The sequence below is a fragment of the Anas platyrhynchos genome, chromosome 7 (assembly GCF_047663525.1).
Source record: "Anas platyrhynchos isolate ZD024472 breed Pekin duck chromosome 7, IASCAAS_PekinDuck_T2T, whole genome shotgun sequence".
Classification (NCBI taxonomy): domain Eukaryota; kingdom Metazoa; phylum Chordata; class Aves; order Anseriformes; family Anatidae; genus Anas; species Anas platyrhynchos.
In genome coordinates, this window is record NC_092593.1 from 24,081,310 (window position 1) to 24,101,668 (window position 20,359).

Consider the following 20,359-nt stretch of genomic DNA (forward strand, 5'->3'; position numbering starts at 1 on the left):
AGTATTTCTGAATAAACAGCTTAAATTACAGGCTTAAATTCAAAAGAAAAAATACATGTACTTGGAGTGTTTCTCTAAAGAAGGATTGCTTACATAAAGGACGTTTATTTTGTTTTTAAAGAGTCTTTTTTTAAAAATGTCTTAAGAAAATAGTCCACAACAACAGGTTAGTTGATCTGTATTCATTCATTTTACAAATGATACCTTTGTACAATAACTGACATTCTTATTACTTTGGGTAAAAGACCAATTTGTCATTCTCATGGCATTCTAGAGATCTTCAAAGGAAGTAAAAAATAAAATACTACTGAACAGTACTACTGATCAAAATGAACTATCATTGATTTGATTTCCTTCAGTGCTCCAAGATGTAAAGTTCCAAGACTGATTTAAAGGGAGGTGGAAGGAGAATATGATTAACAAAACTATTTAGCACAGAGTGACCTGAAAAGTCAGCTTGCTCTACTGAGGCTTTCAGCTCATAAACAACCAGACCCTAAGACTGGGTTGCTACCTTTTCCCTTAAATAAGTACTTACATAAATGTTACTAATCATAACTCAGATTTTTACCTCACGTTATATTGTGTTTGAGGGTAGTGGTTCTGCAGAGCTCATTGTTCTAAGTTTAGTAAAGTATACTTGCATTCCACATCTTGCAGATTTTGAGTGCTTAATATATGTATTTGCACATGATTCTCTCTCTGTACATGTATGTATAAACTCATATATGTCCCTATTAAACTGTAATATTCTTCTAAATTCTTATTCAGAGGATAGACATACTTATGTAGTACAGAGAGCTTTGTATTCTGCATATGATGCAGTATCTAATTTAATGAAGTTGGTACTCTCTGTTTCAGAGGTTTTATATGTGTTTTTAATATAACAGTTTTACGAAAAAAGGTGCAAAGCAAGGCTTCTCTTACTGCTATCATCAGAAAAACCTTCCACAGTCTGTAGCATTGCTAGTAACATCAACCAGAGGGTGGAGGGTATGGAGACTTCAGCTAATAATTGGACTATAATATTCTGTTCTTCAGCATGATGTCCATGTGTCCAGTCAATACCATTGTTATTTCCATGGTGCCCATGTAGCTTTCAGAAAAAAAAGTAAAAATGTATATAGATTCGCAAATACTGAAGTGGCTGTAGATGAAGATATAGGGGAAGAAGAATGTAAAGGAATTAAAAATTGTTTTCTATAAGAAGAAAGGTGGCTTTTCTAGTCTTCCAAATTCCTTAAATGGCTTCAAAATAGTGGCATTTTGATCAGACATAAAATAGAAGGGCTTTATGATAGGTGTGGAGCTCTTCTTCATTAGGCAGACTTGATGTACCATGTACTTGACTTTGATGTACCAAGATGAATTTTCTTAAAAGTAAAATATAAGTGAAATTAGACAGGAAAAGGACACAAGTTAGGCATGCAGAAAAGGAAGTAGTTGTTAGAATACTTAGTTTTTGTTTGCATTGCTTAATCTGAGATTTTGCATTGCTTTGGAAGCCTTGCCTTTAGTAATGTACAGAAGGAGAAATCTGATCCTATGGAAGTCAAAGATTGGTGTGTGGGAAAAATGAACAAATAAGCCCAGGGATGGACACAGAAATTCTAGAGCTGTGCACAGGAATGTTTACATAAGCAAGCTCCCTGTAACACACACCCCAAGTTTTACCATTGAGATGCATGCATCTCCAGTAAACGGAGTTCATGCACTTCCACTAATGCAAAGTGATCTCTTCCAGAATTCATTTTCTAGATGGTCAAGTGACCCCAAGAAGGAGTTTTGGTTTTGTGTTTTCTGCCATGCCATAACATCCTTTTTGTTTTCTTATTCCATAACTCTTACAGTTCTGAAATGCAGAGCTAACTTTTATGTTATTTATTTATTTATTTATTGTAGTCTTAGTGAGTGCACTGCAGTCCACACCTTATGGGGATAATTTTAGCAAAGTACCTAGCTATATAAGTCTCTGGCATACACAGGTGAGAACATGCTGTATGTTCTCAGAATGTGTAGGCCATACAAGTTAACAAAATTGAAATCCACTTAAAGACTTTCCCTCTCCCTTTTCTGATCACCTTTCATCTTCCTGTGTCCCATCACCCCTTCCCTTCTCTTTCTCTACTTCCTTCTCTTCTCGCATTCACTGTCAGGAAGGGCCGGCACCGAAGGGCCAGTTCAGCACAACACGACGCCGGCAGAGACTAGCAGCTGCAGTGGCTACAACAGTGAGTGGATTTAAAAATCAAAGGATAGCTCTAAAGATGGGAAGCTGTGTAACTTGAATGTGTAATAAGTTTATGAAGATGTATCGTACGCTTTATGGAGGTGTCCATGCTACCCACTCAGCTGAGTCATGTAGAAGTGGTCAGGCCTGACACAACTGAACTTCACAGATGTGGATCTGAGCTTGTTTTTGTGGTACATGTCCCTCCTCCCTTAGGCAAGTGCAGGTGGTGATTAGACTCAGGCCCTGCACTGTTTGAACATAGTTTTGATATACTCTCTCTTTATTATTTAAAATGGAAAGAAATTATCAAATTCAGTAAAAGATTCTTGTGACAGTCCATAGCAAGACAGCGGAACCAAGGAGATTTGCTACAAACATGAAATCATGAAATTCCTTGATTTTTTAATTATTTTTTTTTAGTAATACAAGGTTAGCCTTTCCATTTAAGACACTTTCTGTTTGCATTCCATTATCCCAAAAAGTCATATTACTACCACTAGTGTCTGTATTTCATTTTGCTACTTCTCCCAGTCTTTGAAACAAAATTTGGAGCTCTAAAATCAACTTGGGGGCTTCTAATTGAGAGGGGAGATGCTATTTGTGAAATCAAATTAGCATCATAAGTATATCTTCAGCTTCTGCCTTGTCAGGAAAAAATTATTGGGAATGCACAATGCAGACATTAGGCTAGTCCCTTAGCTGATTAGTGCAACAGCTAGATAGGGAAGACAAAAACAAATAAGAAAAAAGAACTCTGCGTAACTAAAGAATAAAGTGAGCTTTAAACAGAAACCCTTACTGAGATCAAGCAGTGAACATCAAGCTAAAGTTTTCGAGAGTCTGCAGCTTTAGCCCATAGCTAAAATCTGCTAGATCAGACACACCTTCTGCTTAAGCCCAGCTGCATGAACCACAAACCTCATTTACTCTTAGGTCCTCATAAAAAATATGAGAGAAGTCAGTGCTACTCCAGTTCCCAAATTAACTCATCTAAATTTAATCTCCTGTAATCAGTTGATGCTGGGTGTTGGGTGTCAATGGGAGGCTCGACCAGAATGTTCAGTAGGAGTTAAACAGCCTGGACAAGGGCTGTGCCAAGGAGTGCTCAGGTGGACCAAATACAGCTGGTCCTGGACTGCAAGGCAGCCAGCATTGAAAAGGGGTGGTAGATGTCCAGGAGATTGCTGAGTTGTCACCTGCAGCTGATGTGAGGAGCTGAGGACAGAGGTCTTGGAAGAGCTAGAAAAAGTGCAGGAGGGAGGAAAGCTGGAGGCACCAAAATAACTCCTGTACCACTGGTTCCTGTACCACACTACCAAGAACAGTCTGTTCCTACATGGGTATCTAATTCTGAAGAGGCTGATGGATGAGTGGGTATTTCAACCTCTGGAGTAAAGCAGAAAGTCAGGACAAGGTACACCTGCGGTTATGTCTAGAAGAGTGAGGAGGAAAAAAAAAAGAGGGATGTCTCAAGGAGTTAAATATTTTAAAAACAGAAAAAAAATGAAAAAGTACTCAAGGCAGTATGAAGTCACCATAAAAGAAAGCGCATCAGTGAAAGGAAATGGGAAGATTCATATCAGTCAACAGTGAAGAATTTCTGTTTCTTGTATCTAAAGCGATCAGCAAAACAGCTCCTTGTCTCTGTCATGTAAATGTACATTTCTTGTGAACAGTGTGACAATATTTGGAGAACATGTTCTTTTTTCCACAAACCTGCAGGAATATTGCTTTTCAGCCTGGCGAGCTGAGGTACAAGGCAGAAGTGATGACTTTAGAGCAGGTCTCTTCAGCCAGATTCATCAAGAAGTGTCCAAAGAAACCCCCACGTGCAGGCAGCAGGGCCACAGATCTTCCAGTCTGCACGGGGCTGGGACAGCCTGCCCTGTCACCGTGGGCATGCAGAGCTGCGGGGCTCCCTCCAGCTCCTGTGTTATAACAGGGCAGCTTGCTTTCCTGTCTTCAGGATGGGTTTGAGGACCGGGAACATGTTCCCCACACAGTGCTATGCTGTAGCCACCTACCTTGCTGTCCTAGAGCTGCCTGGAGCAACTAGACCTTTGCAGTGCGCCCAGGCAGAAAGTTCTGGAAATGTATTCTTTCATGTAAGAAGAGAAAAGGTTTTGTAAAGGAAACAAAATTAAGCTGTGTAAAAAATATAAGGAAGTTTGGCTGCTTAGAGAGGCAGTCTGGTACTGGCAAAGAAGATAATGGAACAAATGTCCAGCATGCATGGAAGGAATTTATTCTATATCTCTTGTTAATAAAGCCTTCTTGATATGAGTCAAAAACTATGTCTAATGAAAAATAACTGCTTTGTTGGTATAGTTAGAAATCAAAACACATGAGAGAAGAGGACAAAGCTGACACTGGATAGGTGTCATAGGGCCATTAGTTTGTGCTGTACATACCTGTAAGTTGAAGAGCAGGGTGGAAATTGGCATTTTGCAGAAAGTGCTCCAGGTTCAAGTGGGATATGATGACTAGGTCCAATAGGATTTTGAGAGTTTCATCAGAGAATAAGAAACCTAAAATATATGTTGATGGCAATTGTTATGGGAAGGAATTTATAGAACCATTCTCTGATCTAATCAAATAACAAGGTACCAATTTCAAATACTGATGGCAGTATATAGCTTTTCTGTTGATAAAAAAAAATAATCTTAGTAATATGACTTTTTATATTATATGCCACTTTTATCATGCCTCAGAAGACACACTTTATTTTTTGTCCCCATTTTTCATATTTGAATAATTACATTGGGCTGCAGTGTGGAAATTATTTATACATTTGATGAATATCATAAAATACATTGGATGTTGACTGTAGAATGTGTTGAATATGGTTAAAAGTGCTTAATATTGAAGTAAGAAAATGTAGTTCTGCATGCCTTCCCTTTACATTTAGACTTGAAAATTAGGTTCTCGGCCTGTTTTTTATACAAATGTATGTAAATGGTGAAATTAAAATAAAACATATACTCTCACACACACCACAGATGTACACAGCAGTATCCATACACTGCATATGGAGCATACAGGTAACCGTTCAGTACATATGATACATTTATATATATTACTTATAAGTAAGGTATGCACGCATATATATATTGCTGTACATAAAAACTGTAGAAGGAAAAAGAGAAGTTGAAATTATAATCTAAAATGTTTGCTGCATTTTACTAAACTGCATCTCTTTGCATTAATTTATGGCTTATACATTTTAAATGAAAGTCAGATGGAGTTTTGATTTATTTTTTGTTTGTTTCATTAGAAAGAATATAGAAAGTCTTTAATAATATATTTGAGAATATTGTGTCCTATTTCTAGATCTGTGGAGGAACTTGCATACTTCAGATGTTGGTATTGTAAAGACAGATTCATACGATATGGAGTCTCAAATGCCAAAATATAAAGCAGCATGTTTGGTGGTTCAATTTTCCAATCTTCTTTTTAAGCACTAGGAGATGGTCCATTTTTCTAAATGTTAGAATTTAAATACTCCACTGTTAGCAGTTAGCTCTGTATTTAGGCTTTCTTTTGTCTATTTCAGTGAAAATTTTCAAGACGTACAAGGAATTCTATGTCAACTGTACTGAGATTTTGGACAGTAAAAAGTTAAATGTTTTTTCTTACTATGTTCTTCACATTGTGAATCATGTATTTTGTTTTCAGAAGGAATTTATATTTTGCTTCAACAGAATCAAATGGTTGTTTGCACCTTAAACTATATTTATTTACTGTTTCTCTCTGTAGGTCCCTTTCAGTGCTACGATGTCCCCTGTTCGGCTGCATTCATCCAATCCAAACCTTTGTGCAGACATCGAGTTTCAGACTCCCCCAAGCCATGTAACAGACCCTCTGGAGTGCTCTACCGAGTACATGAAGCTTCAAGAAGAATTCTGCCTGATGGCTCAAAAAGGTAACTGAAAATGTCAAGCCTTTCCTTCACTATGCTTCTCTGTTGTGTTTCATTGTTTCCTTCACTTAGTTATGACCAAGACATTCATCTGTATTAGATGATACTGTATGAGAATTTTTAGCTGGACACGTGGCTTACATAAAGACGACGTGTTGTCCTTAATATATTTTCCATGGATGTTGTGAATATGGAGATAGGTAAAGTCTGTCTGATAAGGGATATATATATATTTTTTTTAGAAAACTTAAAAAAAAATTCTTTTCCATATGCTCAGCATCAAGAATATGCTCAGATGACATATGTGAACATATTGTATGCACATTACAACCTGTAAGCTGTAAGTGTTTGTACTTAATTTGGGCACAGATTACTGGAAGTTCAGCTCTTTGTTACGAATTTATGTAACTGTGGGATGGAAATCTCACTCTCTGTCTTTATTGCTGAAATATTTTAGTAAATGTAAATGTCCAGATCCTTTGCTGAGACAACACTTGTTTTCTTTTTTTTTTTTTTTTTTTTTTTTCATTTTTCTTTAGTGCATTCTCTTTTGAAGTCTGCCTTTAACAGCATAGCTATAGAGAAGGAGAAGCTTAAGCAGATTGTTTCAGAACAGGATCTTACAGGTCACAATGCTCAAATAGCACACCTCAGACAGTCCCTCTCTCAGGTATGTTCTTGATTTGATTCCAGGCACATCTAATTTGCCAAATGCACTATTTCTTTTGTATTTTGGCCATTCCCTGAGGTAAAGGGCGCCAAGAAAATAGCCAGGTTCTTAACCAGAACTATGGCATATGTTCTGTTATGGACATGAGAACATAAGCCTAACCTCAGTGCATGTGGAGAATATCATTTGCTTGTGTAAGCATGCATGTATTATGGTTTTCCAAGGTAAAGTAAGGGTATCAAAGATTTTTATGCAAATGATATATATTTTTATTGGAGCTATTTCCACCACAGTCAAGGAGATAGTCTCATTTTCTTAAGTTTTACATTTTGAGTGTATATTTTCTGATTTGTTTTGTATGTCCATGTCTCCAACTGCAAAAGGAATCATGGGTTATTACACGATGACAGAATAATCATGAATAAAGTGGACTTTCAGATACTAACTTGTTACTGGCTGGTGTCTCTCCCGCTTAAGCCAAAAGGAAAATTGTCATTGGCTTTAGTTGGGAAGAACAGATGAAGCAACAGTAAGTGCTCTGGTGAGCTCCTACCCTACACCATTCCATGAGATGCATCTTTGGGTTGCAAAATAACTCGAACATTTGATTTCATAGACAAGGAAAAGAGAAAGATTTTACTATAAAAAGTGGATTTCTTTGGAACTTTGCATCTGCAAGAAATGAAAGCAGAGACTTAAAGGCAAACAGAACTTCACCTAAATGTGAAGAAAATTTCCAACACTATTATTGTTACTGTGGTTGTTTCTTTTATTGCTGTGAGATTAAAATTGATGCATAATGTTTCTGTAGACATAGGTGTGTAACATATTATGCAGCTTGATTGCTGTATATTGTAATAAAGGTGAGGGTAACCATTTCTGGTTATTGATAAAAATTTAACGAGGACCTGTCGAGACTCACTAGTAACTTGTATAAAATAGGTGGTCATGTTCTTATAGTTCCTGGCCTCCAGTGTTAATTTAAAAATCATTTTCAAATATATTTAGTTGTCTCAATGGTGAATAAGTGGAAATTTAGCACAGTCAGACAGATGGGTTCAACCAGTCTTGTGACCAGATTTGAGAAGTTTAAGACACTACAGCCCAGCTGTTGTTAGTGGTCTAGCCATGTGTCTGTTCGCCTGGTAGATGACAGCTATGAACGTACCCAGATCATTTCAGAACAAAGCAAAATGGCATAATTTAAAATGTTTTCAGAGAAAGTTTAAGCTAACCTATTTTACTTTGGTCCTACTTTGTTTCAGTGCAATCATGGGACCTATTTCAGAGTTTGCTCTTGGAGGAGGGAGGAGCAGATTATTACTGTATTATTTACTGTGTTTATTACAGTAAATAGATTATTACAGTATTATTATTACTGTCCACTAAATCAGTATGTCTGTCTGCTGTTTGCTTCTATGATCCCAAGCACTGAGGGTATATTAGGTTTAAGTCAATTCATGTTCTGGGTAACACATTGTATTTTTCTGGATTTCAACAAACAGGTGCTTCTAGACATCAGGTCATGTGTATGTGCACCCAAATGTATTATCTAGCTTGGGCTTTAACAAAGGAGAAAAAATAGCAGATACCAAATGGTTCAGTAATTTGAATTGGACACATACATGCAAATTTATCAGCTTGATCTCAATAGACAGGCACCTAGTGATGCTAGTGGTTATGTTTTTTTTAATTATTATTTTTATTTTTCCCCACTGGAAAGCAAGCCATTTCCTTTTGTGGGCTCTTAGCATTGATAACATTCGTTCAGAAAGTGCTGTAGAGTTGTAAATCAAGAATTTTGCCAGTGGTTCCTGTTAGCTGTTTTGCAGTTTCATTCTTTCTTGCTGCATTCACTCTCCATTTCTGTAATGTACATAACACACTGGTATAGCTGCCAAGGAGCTATCTGAAGAATCAAGGTAGAATGCAACTGTAATATTAGGGGAGAATATCTGTTCCCCTTGACCCTGGAAGATTACTGAAAACAAGCCAACGAAAAAGTTAAGCCATATTAGAGAGGATCTCAAAATGGGTATTTATCTATAAACGGAAGAAAGGAAGTTCTGTGATTTCTTAGGAAATTTCTGAGAATAACCTTTTTTTCTTTTTTTTTTTTCTTTTCCTTTTTTTCCTGTTTAACACTGGCTTTTTAATTTTAAATGAAATGTGCAATTTTTATTTTAAGGCTCTCAACCAGAATGCTGAACTAAGGAGTCGCTTGAACAGAATACATTCAGAATCTGTTATTTGTGATCAGGTTGTCAGTGTAAATATTATCCCTAGTCCTGATGAGGTAAGATTTCAGCCTTTAATGGATTTAGAGTACAATCAAACCTTGCTAATTCTCACTCATAGTGAAACACACCTAGCAAATTATCAAATCTTAAAGATCAGAAAGTAGATTTTTATAGAAATTTTCTGATTTTATTTTTTCTATACAAAATTAAACTTCTGTCTTTTGTGTATGTCAAAGCTAACAAAATAACTCTGGCCTCTGCAGAGAAATAGGGAAGTACTGCAACTATGAAATATTAATTCTTGAGTGTGGGAATTAGTGAGGTTATACTGTATTTGAATGTAGCACACAATAACACACAGTAGGTAACCACTTCTGTATCTTAGTTTCTTGCCAAATCAACAGAACAGTGTAGCATTTAATAGCCTGATCTTGCAAGTGCTTAAGGGCTTGCTTGATGTTTAATTTCTTAAGTGGCATTCAAACAGTTCAGTCTATGAAGCAAGCACTATATTAATAGCACATTTGCAACATATAGTCTATCTTGTTTTGCTTTCTTGAGTAAACAGATTACCAAACATTTATATTAATTACAAATCAGTCTCCCTCACAAGAAGGACAGATCTGAATTTGTGAGTTGTATGTTGCAATTAATAAGTACTGTCATTTTGACAACCATTCTGCTTGCATTTTACCAAAATACTTTACATTTGTCATTTCCACTCATTATTTTCTATGCATACATTGTTCCAATTAACATAATGTTGTCTCCTAATAATTTTTTCCAACAAGAAAGGCAGGTGAAAATCTGTTTCTGGTTACTTTTGTTTATTGGATTTTTGAAAATGTCCATACAATTTTTCCAAAAGCCCAGATGTTGGACACTGGTAACAGAAGATAGAGGTGATGCAGTGCCACAGCACAGCAACATGTGTTCAGAATATCTGACAGTGAGGATCTGAGCAATGACCATCTCTTCTTTCGTATTTGTTGTTGGTTAGCTGTTTCCTTTTATTATATTCATAGTTATCTTGGTACAAGTTTATCTGACTGAAGGAGTATTTCAAAGAGGATCCCAGGTCTCCCTCTCACCTCTCTTGATTGTTTTATAAATATAATGTTACAGTTTGTTGATATATGCATGAGCAAGCATCCTTTTCAGGTAGGGGCATGTGTATTTTTCCTAGTCCCTCCAGCTTGTACAAAAAAATAAAATTTTAATCACTTCTGTAAAGGTAATACTGAAATGAGCTGCTGTTTCCATTATAATTCATCAAAAATTGAAACCTATCCACAAGCCCAAGTAAAACCCCAGGGAAAAATGAAAGTTTTTTGACCTCTTGGCTTATTTGTGATTTTCTTATTGTTAGTTCATTTTGAGGCAACTATATAGAAACAAGATTAAGATGTCAACAAAATCACTTGCAGGATTTCTGTAGTAAGATGAATGTGAGTGGCATTCCCATCTGAAGAATAATGGTGTTTAAAAGGGCTTCAGTAGTTTTGTCTGTATTATCCCTGAAGCATTATGCTGTATAAATTGGGGGATTAAGTCAGAAGCCTGTTTGCTTCCAGAGCTGCAGCTACTTTGGTGGAACGGTAAAGGGAGAGAATCTTAATTTTTTTTTTTCTCCCTTCTTAAAGCTTGTTGGGTAACTTTTTGAAAGGTGGTGTTCTTCCCATAAATAGCAAGAAGAGGAAGATATGTCAAGCTATTTAAATTAGCTTGTCCCCATATTCACATACACGTCACAGTTTGGGATTTCTTACCTTTGCTGTTAAATTCCCTTTATAATAAGCCATAAAGTATACATTCCCACTAGTAGTAGTAAGTCAGAACAAATTGATTAATTCAGATGAAATTTGGAATACAAATATGGAATAAAGGCAAATAAATGTTTATTATAGCTATCCTCTTGAATATTCAAACTTTTCAAACATTACTGAACTGGTTAGCAAGGCCATTTATTTTGAGAGTAATTTATAACTTCCTGGTCTTTCTGGTTTTTGGTTGTATCAAGCCTAGGTCCCAATAATATTAATTGTAACAATGAGGTGTCTTTTTCATCTGAATTTTGTGGTTGAACTTGTCTGACACAGTCCAGTTATTGTCCACAAAATCACTCCTCTGGATACAGAACTAGCTCTGTGATTACTCATGCTGCTAAAGCTTAGCAGTTGATGCTGAGCGGGCCTCAAATGAAGACATGTATGTCACTGCTCAGATAACACTTCATTTTGTACTTGTTTGAGTTTCACGTTTGGTACACAAAAATTCTGCTAAAATGCTGTCTTTATTATATTTGACATAGAAAAATATTCAGATGATTTACTCCTTTTTTACATATTTCTTTATTATTATTGTAAATAATACTTTTATTTTTCTGTGCTTTATTTGCAGACAGGTGAACAAATTCATGTCAGTTTGCCATTGTCCCAGCAAGTTTCTAATGAGAGCAGGCTCTCTATGTCTGAATCAGTGTCAGAGTTCTTTGATGCACAGGAGGTGCTTCTGTCTGCCAGCTCATCAGAAAATGAGGTAGGCTATGATGGCACGCTGCAGCTTTGCTGTCAGATGGATTCAGGTATTGCTGCCTCTAGTGGATGATTATTTTTAATGCTGCTTAGCGTAAAAAAGTGTCAGAACGCATAAGATGTAGATAAATTCACATGAGACTCACTCACGATGGGCTGCAGAGGTTTCCTGAAGTATAAAACTGAGCTGAAAGTTGTATAATTACCGTGTTCAGTACATGTCCTTGATAGACTATGGCAGTTTCAGATATGGACGACAGAGAGGACCAAATAGGTCTGTCTATGCAGATTTTTATTTTAAAATACTCATTAAAAACAAAGAAAAAGTATTCTATCATACATATAAGGTTATTCTGTGTAATCAGAGAAGTAGACAAGCATAAAAAACTGCCTCATTGAAGCTCAAAGGGGAAACAGTTGGATACTTTGGAGCCCTCTGTCACATGGGTGTCCCCACCTTTCCCATGCAATTTATCTTGTTAAGTGACCTGGTATATTGTGGGTCGGCACTTCAGCATCCTATCAGTTGTGCATCAGACAAGCGGAGATTACCAATTTGTCTTTTCTGTTGTTCATACTTAACTGTTTTCTCTATGTGTGTTTTGGAAAATCATCTGTGATTAATTATAATTAATTCTAAGAAAGCTGTTTACAAAACTGCTAAACTCAATCACAAACTACCATGATTCTAAATAAAATGATTGTCTGCAGAGCAGACTGTTATAATTTGCTTCCACCTTCATTAAGAGCATTGATCTCTTTAACTTGCTATCTGATGAGCTCTGTCAAAATTTCATGGGTTTAGAGTTTCTCAAGCTTTATTTTTCTAAGCATGCAAACTAAAAGCAAGCCATAGTTTCAGACAGTGGAGAACATCCTGTTTCTAAATTGTCACTGTCCAGTGTGTGTTTTTTTTTTAGGAACAAATGGCTTTTTTTTTTTTTTTTGTCCTGAAAATCCAGTTTCATGTTACAAATTGCCAGTTCAACTGGCTTGTGACCATAGCAGTTTCATGCAGAAAAAGAGTTTTCCAAAAGGGTGGGTTTGTCCAGAGCTGCTGCCTTATAATGGGAAACAATTACAGTGTTGAATTCTTTTATGTTAAATTGAGAGTGCTGTTGCCTGTTGTCAGGGTGTCTACCTGAAGCTGACAGTTTTAGTTTCAATTTCAGCCTCAGCCATAGCTTGCTCTCATAGCACAGAGAGGAGCCTGTGGCATTAGAAGTAAGCAATGTGAAGCAGTGTTGACAGAAACAGGATAGGGAAGAGATATATTCAAGGCTGAAAGCAGTTGAGAGTAAAAGTGTCATTTCAAAAATAAACAAAATGGGAACATTCTCAGTCCTTCCAGATTATGGAAAATCCAGAGTTTTCCCTTTTGACAAAGAGTATAAGTATCTAGAAAGTAAAGTGTGCAAAAGTCTTCTATACTTTTTTTGTTGCTTGTGTCAAGATGATGATAAGGTGCTAAACTCTTCAGGAAAGACAGAAAAGAGTGGTTTATTTTCCTTAGCTATACAATTGTGCTGCCCTTCTAAAGCAAATTTTAAAATGAGCAATTTCATCCAATTTTGGGCTTGTGATAAACTATTATTTTTTTTCTCAATATCAGTTTCTCTGGATTGCAGTAGAAGCCTTTGATTCCCCAAAACTAGATTCTGTTTTTGGCTCACTTCAGCTAATCTGAATGGCAGGCACTCCATCAGACTCCAATAAAACTTTTTTTCTTAAACTGAAAATCCTTTCTTTTACAATTAAATTTGTCTAATAAATGTAAAAGAATAAGTCATTTATAGAGTTTGAGAGCTCGGGCTTCTCATATGTTTAAAAAAAATCTTAAAAGTAGTCTTAATGCTAATGTAGTTCTTGTTTTGCAAAATGATAGGTCAATGTCTATGTATTTTTTTGCTGACATACAAGCTACATTTTAATGTTGGATTCTGTATAAAGACCAGGAGCCTGACTGTCTCTTCTCACCTCCAACCCCAGTGTGTTGTATTGTCAATTTTTTGTTGATCCATGATCTCATTTGAAGTCACCCTTTTGCAAATTTAATGCCTACATTTGGCTTCATAATAGCAATTCAAAAACATAAGGAGAGCATAGCATTTGTTTTGACAATGTTAGCAAATTGGCAGTATGGACTGATTGAAACATCTAGTTGATTTAGTTAAAATATATCTAATTGGGTACAGATGATTTCTTTGAGTATTTGTGTTTCAAGTAATTATTTTTGTCTAATTTGTCAGTATGCTTTATATATACTTGACTTAATTGATATTTTATTTTTTAGGCTTCTGATGATGAATCTTATATCAGCGATGTGAGTGATAATATATCAGAGGACAACACCAGTGTTGCAGACAACATTTCTCGGCAAAGTATATTGCTATGTTTTGAACTTCGGGAAATAATGTTGGTTTTGTTCATATACCAGACTTAACTGCTTCTCTATACAAGACCAACTCTGCTGCTTGCTTGTTCTGGTGGTGAATTTGGTTCAAGGAATAAATCTTTTTTTCTTAAGGTGGTGCTTTGTTGTGATAACATTTTTTTCTATTCTCAGTTCTCAATGGTGAGCTAACAGGAGGTGCATTCAGGAATGGACGGCGAACTTGTCTCCCAGCTCCCAGTCCTGACACCAGTAACATCAATCTGTGGAATATTTTGAGAAATAACATTGGCAAAGATCTTTCCAAAGTATCCATGCCAGTTGAGCTAAATGAACCTCTGAATACCTTGCAACACCTCTGTGAAGAACTGGAATACAGTGAACTCCTGGATAAGGCTGCAGAAACAGATGATCCTTATGAACGCATGGTAATAAATTTAGCGTAGCACTTCTTATGCCTATATTAAAAAGGGAGCTGTTGTGTGGAGGTCTGTGCAGAGTCCTCTCTCACTCTACCTGTTCACAGAAAATGTGTGATACCCTACAGTGATGGTACATGCACAGGAATCTTTGCCTATTTTATCTTATATTCTTGTCTGCATTTCAACAGGTTCTCATAGCTGCTTTTGCAGCGTCAGGTTATGCCTCTACATACTTTAGAGCGGGAAGCAAGCCATTTAACCCAGTGCTCGGTGAAACTTATGAATGTATTAGAGAAGACAAAGGATTTCGATTTTTCTCAGAGCAGGTGAGGCTTATTTCTAGATGGACACCGATGGTAAAGTTTACACTTTGGTTTCTTTGTTTAGTAGATTGACCTTGTTTTTATTTTCTGGTTAAAAAAGGTTTATTTTCTTGATAGTAAAAAAAAAAAAAAAAAGGTGGTAAGTATGAGTGAACCTCATTAAATACTGGAAGGTATGTTTTCATATTAATCACTGTAGTAGTGTTGATTTAAGTACATAGTGTAAAACTGAAGCATAAGTTTCATCTGTTTTCGTAGCAACATAAGCTAATAGATAGTGTGGGCTATTTAATATTGTTATATTGCAGTAATAGTTGTTTTGTCTTAGAAATGAAAATTAATTGCTTTTAACTCAGCCAAACTGTTTTTCAGGTTAGCCACCATCCTCCCATTTCGGCCTGTCACTGTGAATCGAAGAACTTTGTGTTTTGGCAAGGTATACCTTTTTAATTCAAAAGCATAAAACCTGTTTTATTAGCACATAAAAACTCTGTCTGTACAAGCTGAGCTTTTGTTTGGAACTTACCCCAAATTTTTATACTTACAATTTTTGTAGTAACATGTTACAAACTGATGCTCTGAATTACTTCACTCCAAATTCTCAATTTGAAGAGTGAGTAGATGTGTTACAACTTTCCTTGTCACTTGCAGTCTGTTTATACTTTTCCGCTTAAAAGATTTTTACCAAGAAAATTGTTATTTCTTATAAACACAAGCAGTTCTTTTTACACAGTTGAACAAGCAGCTGTTTCTTTTCTTGTCTCTACTGGCATTTGCATTTAATTTATATGGAACGCTCTCATGAGAGATTTGACAGGAATGTAACACAGGCATAACTCCTAGAAGAAAATCAAAATTCTCTTTTTTTTTTTTTTCTGACCTCATGCCATTTTCTAGGTTGTTTTATATTTATTTATTTATTTGTATTTTCATGAGAACCTCATACTGTCCTGTTTTAAACTGGATGGTGTAGTATAAATCATCTCATCTACCACAGATCACTACTAATGGAAGACTTTGGTCTTCTTGGTTTTGTAAATCTTTCACTATCTTTCACTATTATATTCAGATATCAGGTGGAAAAACAAGTTTTGGGGAAAATCAATGGAAATTCTGCCAGTTGGAACTTTGAATGTGACACTTCCAAAGTAAGCTCGTTTTTATTTCCTTTTGGTTTGGTCTTTGATGTAGTCTAATCTAAGCTGCTTTGTGACTGGATTGGGTAAAGTGTATGCAGAGATTGCATGAATTGTATGGGTGACAGCGGCTAGCTCAAATTTCTCCCGAGTCTGCAGATGGAGATACGGAAGCATTGCTATGCCTGAAGATTTATTTGGGTTTTGGGAGGAAAAATGTTCATGTATGAACTCTCTAGAAACTGACAGACAGAGGAGAATGGAAATGTTTTAGGAGAGAAAACACAAGTTCTACACATACAGTAGTGATCAACTGTTCAAAACAAGGCTTCAATATAGGACTGTCAGCAGCTAGCACTGTCCTTACTAAAGCTCTCAGTAGTGCTGTTTCCTCAGAAGAACTGATAATGCAACGTCGTTTTTCAAAATGTCAAAGCCCAAAAATGTTCTTCAGATGTTGACTGAGTAGTGAGAGGAAGAAGTTTCAATACAAACAAAGCTGGTTGTAAGTCAAAAATATGCAAGGAGAGGATATTTTAAGTACATCTGCAGGTTTTGCAGTACTATTCCTGCTCCTATATGTTGCAGCCATCTTTCTGAATCTAACAGTATGACATTCTTTGGGATTCCATATCACCTTTTTATCTGTCTCTTGAAATAGAGGTAAATGCACTCGTGAGCAGCTTTGTTTTCTGTCTCCATATTTGTACCTTAGTCTTTGAAGGAGAATGTGCTTTGCACATTCTCTCATTTTAGTCCCTTGTTTGACAACAGAGGTACTCTGAATATGAGTAGTTGTTACAGAGGAAAAGGTGTGCCAGTTAGCTCCTGCCTACTTCCTTTCTGTTCTTTCCTTCCACATTTATTTTGCTCTATTTGTAATTCAATTGCATTGTCTGCCTGTGGCCTAAATCCAGCCTTATGTTAATCTTTGCATCCAGCACTCCTGGAATTGAGGTCAAAGCACCTTAATGCTCTGGGGAAAGTGAATTTGCCGTGCAGGACTTAAGTGATTCATGCCATCTTGATTTGTGGTTCATAGCATTATTCCTCAGTTCTCTGCACTAGACCATAGGTGACTTCCTCCATGTAGGATCAGTAATGTGCCCAGAACCTATTATTTTAATAAAGTAAGCTATTGTTTCAAACATTTTTGAGAAATGTGAAATTGTATAATGGCTTACTTTTTTTCTCGTTTATGATCTTGATTAATTTATATTACCAGCTACTTGTTAATCTATTCTTAGGTATGGAGATTACTATGTCTGGAACAAAGTCACTACGTGCATACATAACATCCTTAGTGGAAGGAGGTGGATAGAACACTATGGAGAGATAACTATCAGAAACACAAAAAGCAGCGTTTGTATTTGTAAACTCACATTTGTCAAGGTAGTGTATGTATTCTAATGCATGTCACCTATTTATAAAAATACACAGTTAAAGTATGCATAGAGGTGTTTCTTCAGTATTCCGGAAATCCACATTCCACATTTTGCCTTACCAACATTTGAGAATATCTAAATCATCAAATAAGAGTGCAATGTCAAGTAGTGTGACTTTTCCATTGAACTGGTACATTTGATATCAATGTCTTACATTGCTATACACTTGTGTGCTATACTGTTGTTGTTTTTAGGTTAAAAATAAAATGACAAAATTTCTTATCTATTAATACTATAAAAATGCAAAGTAACTGTATAGACGTTTGTGCCATATTACTTCTACTTTTGCTAGAATTTGGCCATTGATATTTTATCTCTTTGGCTTCAATAGCTCACACTATTTTAATATCCAGGCAGGAACCATATATAAAAACAGATCAATATATAGATCTGTTAGTATCAATTATTTTCCCTAAAAACATGTTTGCCCTTTGTATTATGACAAAATATATTGATACCATTGCAGTGTGAGCAATGGTGTATCACTGCAAATCTGAAGTTCGTGTCTTGTTGGATGTTCTGATGAGTGACCGACAGTAGATGAAGGTGTTAAATGTGTCTAAGAAAAGCAAAACAGAGAAGAGAAAGAGAAAGCAAATACCAAGTAATAGTGGCTGAGAGTCTTCCCTGCTACAAACAGCAGTGTGCTGGACCCATCAAAGTTTTCCTTTATATATATATTCAATACCTCCCCATCTGGAAAGAAGAGAGTTAGGTGCTTGTGATCTTGCAGCTTTCAAAGTCTCATTTTACTGCTCTATTTTTGGGGATTTGGGTTAATGAACAACAATATATTTCCCATATGTTCTGGTAATTAACTGTACTTGAATACCTTATGCTGAAACCACATATCAAGTCATTCAAGGTTTCTTAAACTAAAGCAATTAATAATCAAATCATCTGAATTTTGAATACTGATATTCTTGGTTTCAGGTGAACATTTCTGATACAAAATTTGGACAGTTAAGATTCATGCAGTAACTGTTTTGGTACAGAGTAACATGATAGTTAACTCAGAATTCTTCATTAAATTTGCAGGTAAACTACTGGAATTCAAATGTAAATGAAGTCCAAGGTGTTGTGATTGATCAAGAAGGGAAGGTGGTGCATCGCTTGTTTGGAAAGTGGCATGAAGGTCTTTACTGTGGGGTTGCACCTTCAGCCAAATGTGTATGGAGGCCAGGTAAGAAGCTTGTGGTAAACTCTGGCGGGCACCATGGTATAACTCTAAACTTTGTAAAACGGTTTGAGCCATCATTTTAAATACACAAAATACTATGGGGGAAATATTTTTTTTTTACTAGATATATAAATAAGAATTTACAACAGTTTATAATAATGATAAGTGGAAATGCTCCTACAGGGCCTAGACTTTTACATCTTGTTCTGAATATATGGCTCCTGGTCATATATTCTGGGGGACAACCTAAGAATAAAGTTAAGAAAATAATCAGGTGTCTGGGTCTGCCTGACTGCTTTCTCACAGAGAGAGGGTAACTTGTTTGGATTCAATAGAATAGGAAATATCATTTTACCAATTTTACCAAGTTTGCTGTCTTAGTCCTTTATTAAACTGAAGGACTGGTCTTCAGAGATGGTGAGCTCCTGTAATTTCAGTAGTTGAATTCAGCTTCATTATTGCTTGCTTAGAGACTTTGGCGTTAAATTACTCTTCCTTTGCACATACAGTATTTTTCATATGTTCAGAGTGATTATCCAGGAATTGTCATTATTGCTAATGCTTTGCACCCACTCTGCTCTGACTACTTTTAGTGCTGAAGGTTCAGAACAGTGCCCAATCTGTCTTCAAGCAAGTGTATGTTCCAAAATCAACACTGAAGATTAGCTAGGGTTAGCTTGTATATGTATATCTGATAAACCTGTTTTCCTAGGAATGGGAAACTGTTTAGCTTAAAAATCTTAAAAACAGTAATTTTTATTTAAAAATGAAAGATCATAAATGTTTTGAATCTATTATCATATAATTATAACCTATGAAAAACAAGCAGTTGAAATTAATACTGAGTGAACATTTTTCTCTCTGGAGAATAGCTCTTGATGCTTAATAACTGTATATAAGGGTAAATATATTAGTATTTTTTTCTTTTATAATTTAATAAATAAATGAGTCTCTTACATATTCAGAGTAATAGTAATAGTAAAAACGTTTTTGTTTCTCATGCATATGCATACAGGCTCCATGCCAACCAATTATGAACGTTATTATGGCTTCACGAGGTTTGCTATTGAGCTCAATGAGTTAGATCCTGTGCTGAAAGATCTTCTTCCTACAACAGATGCACGATTCAGGCCAGATCAAAGGCAAGAATGCTTGTTTAAACACTTAATTTTTTGGTCATTTTAAGGCTGGGATTAGCTGAGTATTGAATTTTGTTTATGTCTTCACTGCAGTCTGAACTTGGAGGATTCTGCTAGCAGAGAAGGTACTCAGTACTGCAATCAAATTTCTGCTTTACCCAGTTGAGGGAGAGTAGAAAGTATCCTGTTTGTAAAGCTATAACACAAGTCTTTTAGCAGAGGTAGGATTCTTCATGACAAGCTGGAAAGACATGCTCTGTAATGTCATGCCCTCCAGCTATGAATTGAGGCAATATTAATTCCCTCCTAATTCTCAGTTCACACTACTTCAGCATCTGTGATGCATTGAAGTAGCTAAAGAAGTTGTATGCCTAAGGCTGAAGGTCAGGTACATGGAACTGGGGAGTCAAATATCAGTTATTCTCATTTTATGGGGTTATGACTAGATCTTAAAGTACAACACAGACAACAGGCTTGGTTTCTGCTCGTCTTTTGTGTTGACTGGTGCTGGAAAATCCCTTCTTCTGGATACTGTATGATTGCTATAGGACCTGCTGTTATCCATACAGGCTTCTGGAAGAAGGAAATGTAGAAGCAGCAGCATCAGAGAAACAAAGAATAGAAGAACTCCAGAGAAGTCGGAGGCGGTACATGGAAGAAAACAGCATTGAATATGTACCCAAATTTTTTAAGTGAGTCTTTTCATTTCAGTAGAATTCTCTCTGT

At 36.0% G+C, this 20,359-nt stretch overlaps 1 protein-coding gene across 5 annotated transcripts in view; it reads left to right on the forward strand.

Annotated features, from left to right (window-relative positions):
• The window catches only part of OSBPL6 (oxysterol binding protein like 6), a 95,234-nt gene that overhangs the window by 63,576 nt on the left and 11,299 nt on the right, over nt 1-20,359 (forward strand). For 2 of the 5 annotated variants that reach the window (XM_038182098.2, XM_038182100.2), the window contains 14 exons: nt 2,157-2,231; nt 5,990-6,155; nt 6,692-6,822; nt 9,011-9,118; nt 11,463-11,600; nt 13,890-13,977; nt 14,163-14,416; nt 14,599-14,736; nt 15,106-15,169; nt 15,803-15,881; nt 17,117-17,261; nt 18,353-18,497; nt 19,510-19,636; nt 20,203-20,325. In XM_038182098.2, coding sequence (XP_038038026.1) covers nt 2,157-2,231; nt 5,990-6,155; nt 6,692-6,822; nt 9,011-9,118; nt 11,463-11,600; nt 13,890-13,977; nt 14,163-14,416; nt 14,599-14,736; nt 15,106-15,169; nt 15,803-15,881; nt 17,117-17,261; nt 18,353-18,497; nt 19,510-19,636; nt 20,203-20,325 — 1,781 coding nt within the window. The remainder of the gene's footprint in view (nt 1-2,156; nt 2,232-5,989; nt 6,156-6,691; nt 6,823-9,010; nt 9,119-11,462; nt 11,601-13,889; nt 13,978-14,162; nt 14,417-14,598; nt 14,737-15,105; nt 15,170-15,802; nt 15,882-17,116; nt 17,262-18,352; nt 18,498-19,509; nt 19,637-20,202; nt 20,326-20,359) is intronic. The other 3 variants (XM_038182099.2, XM_038182102.2, XR_005267037.2) reach the window with 2 other exon arrangements.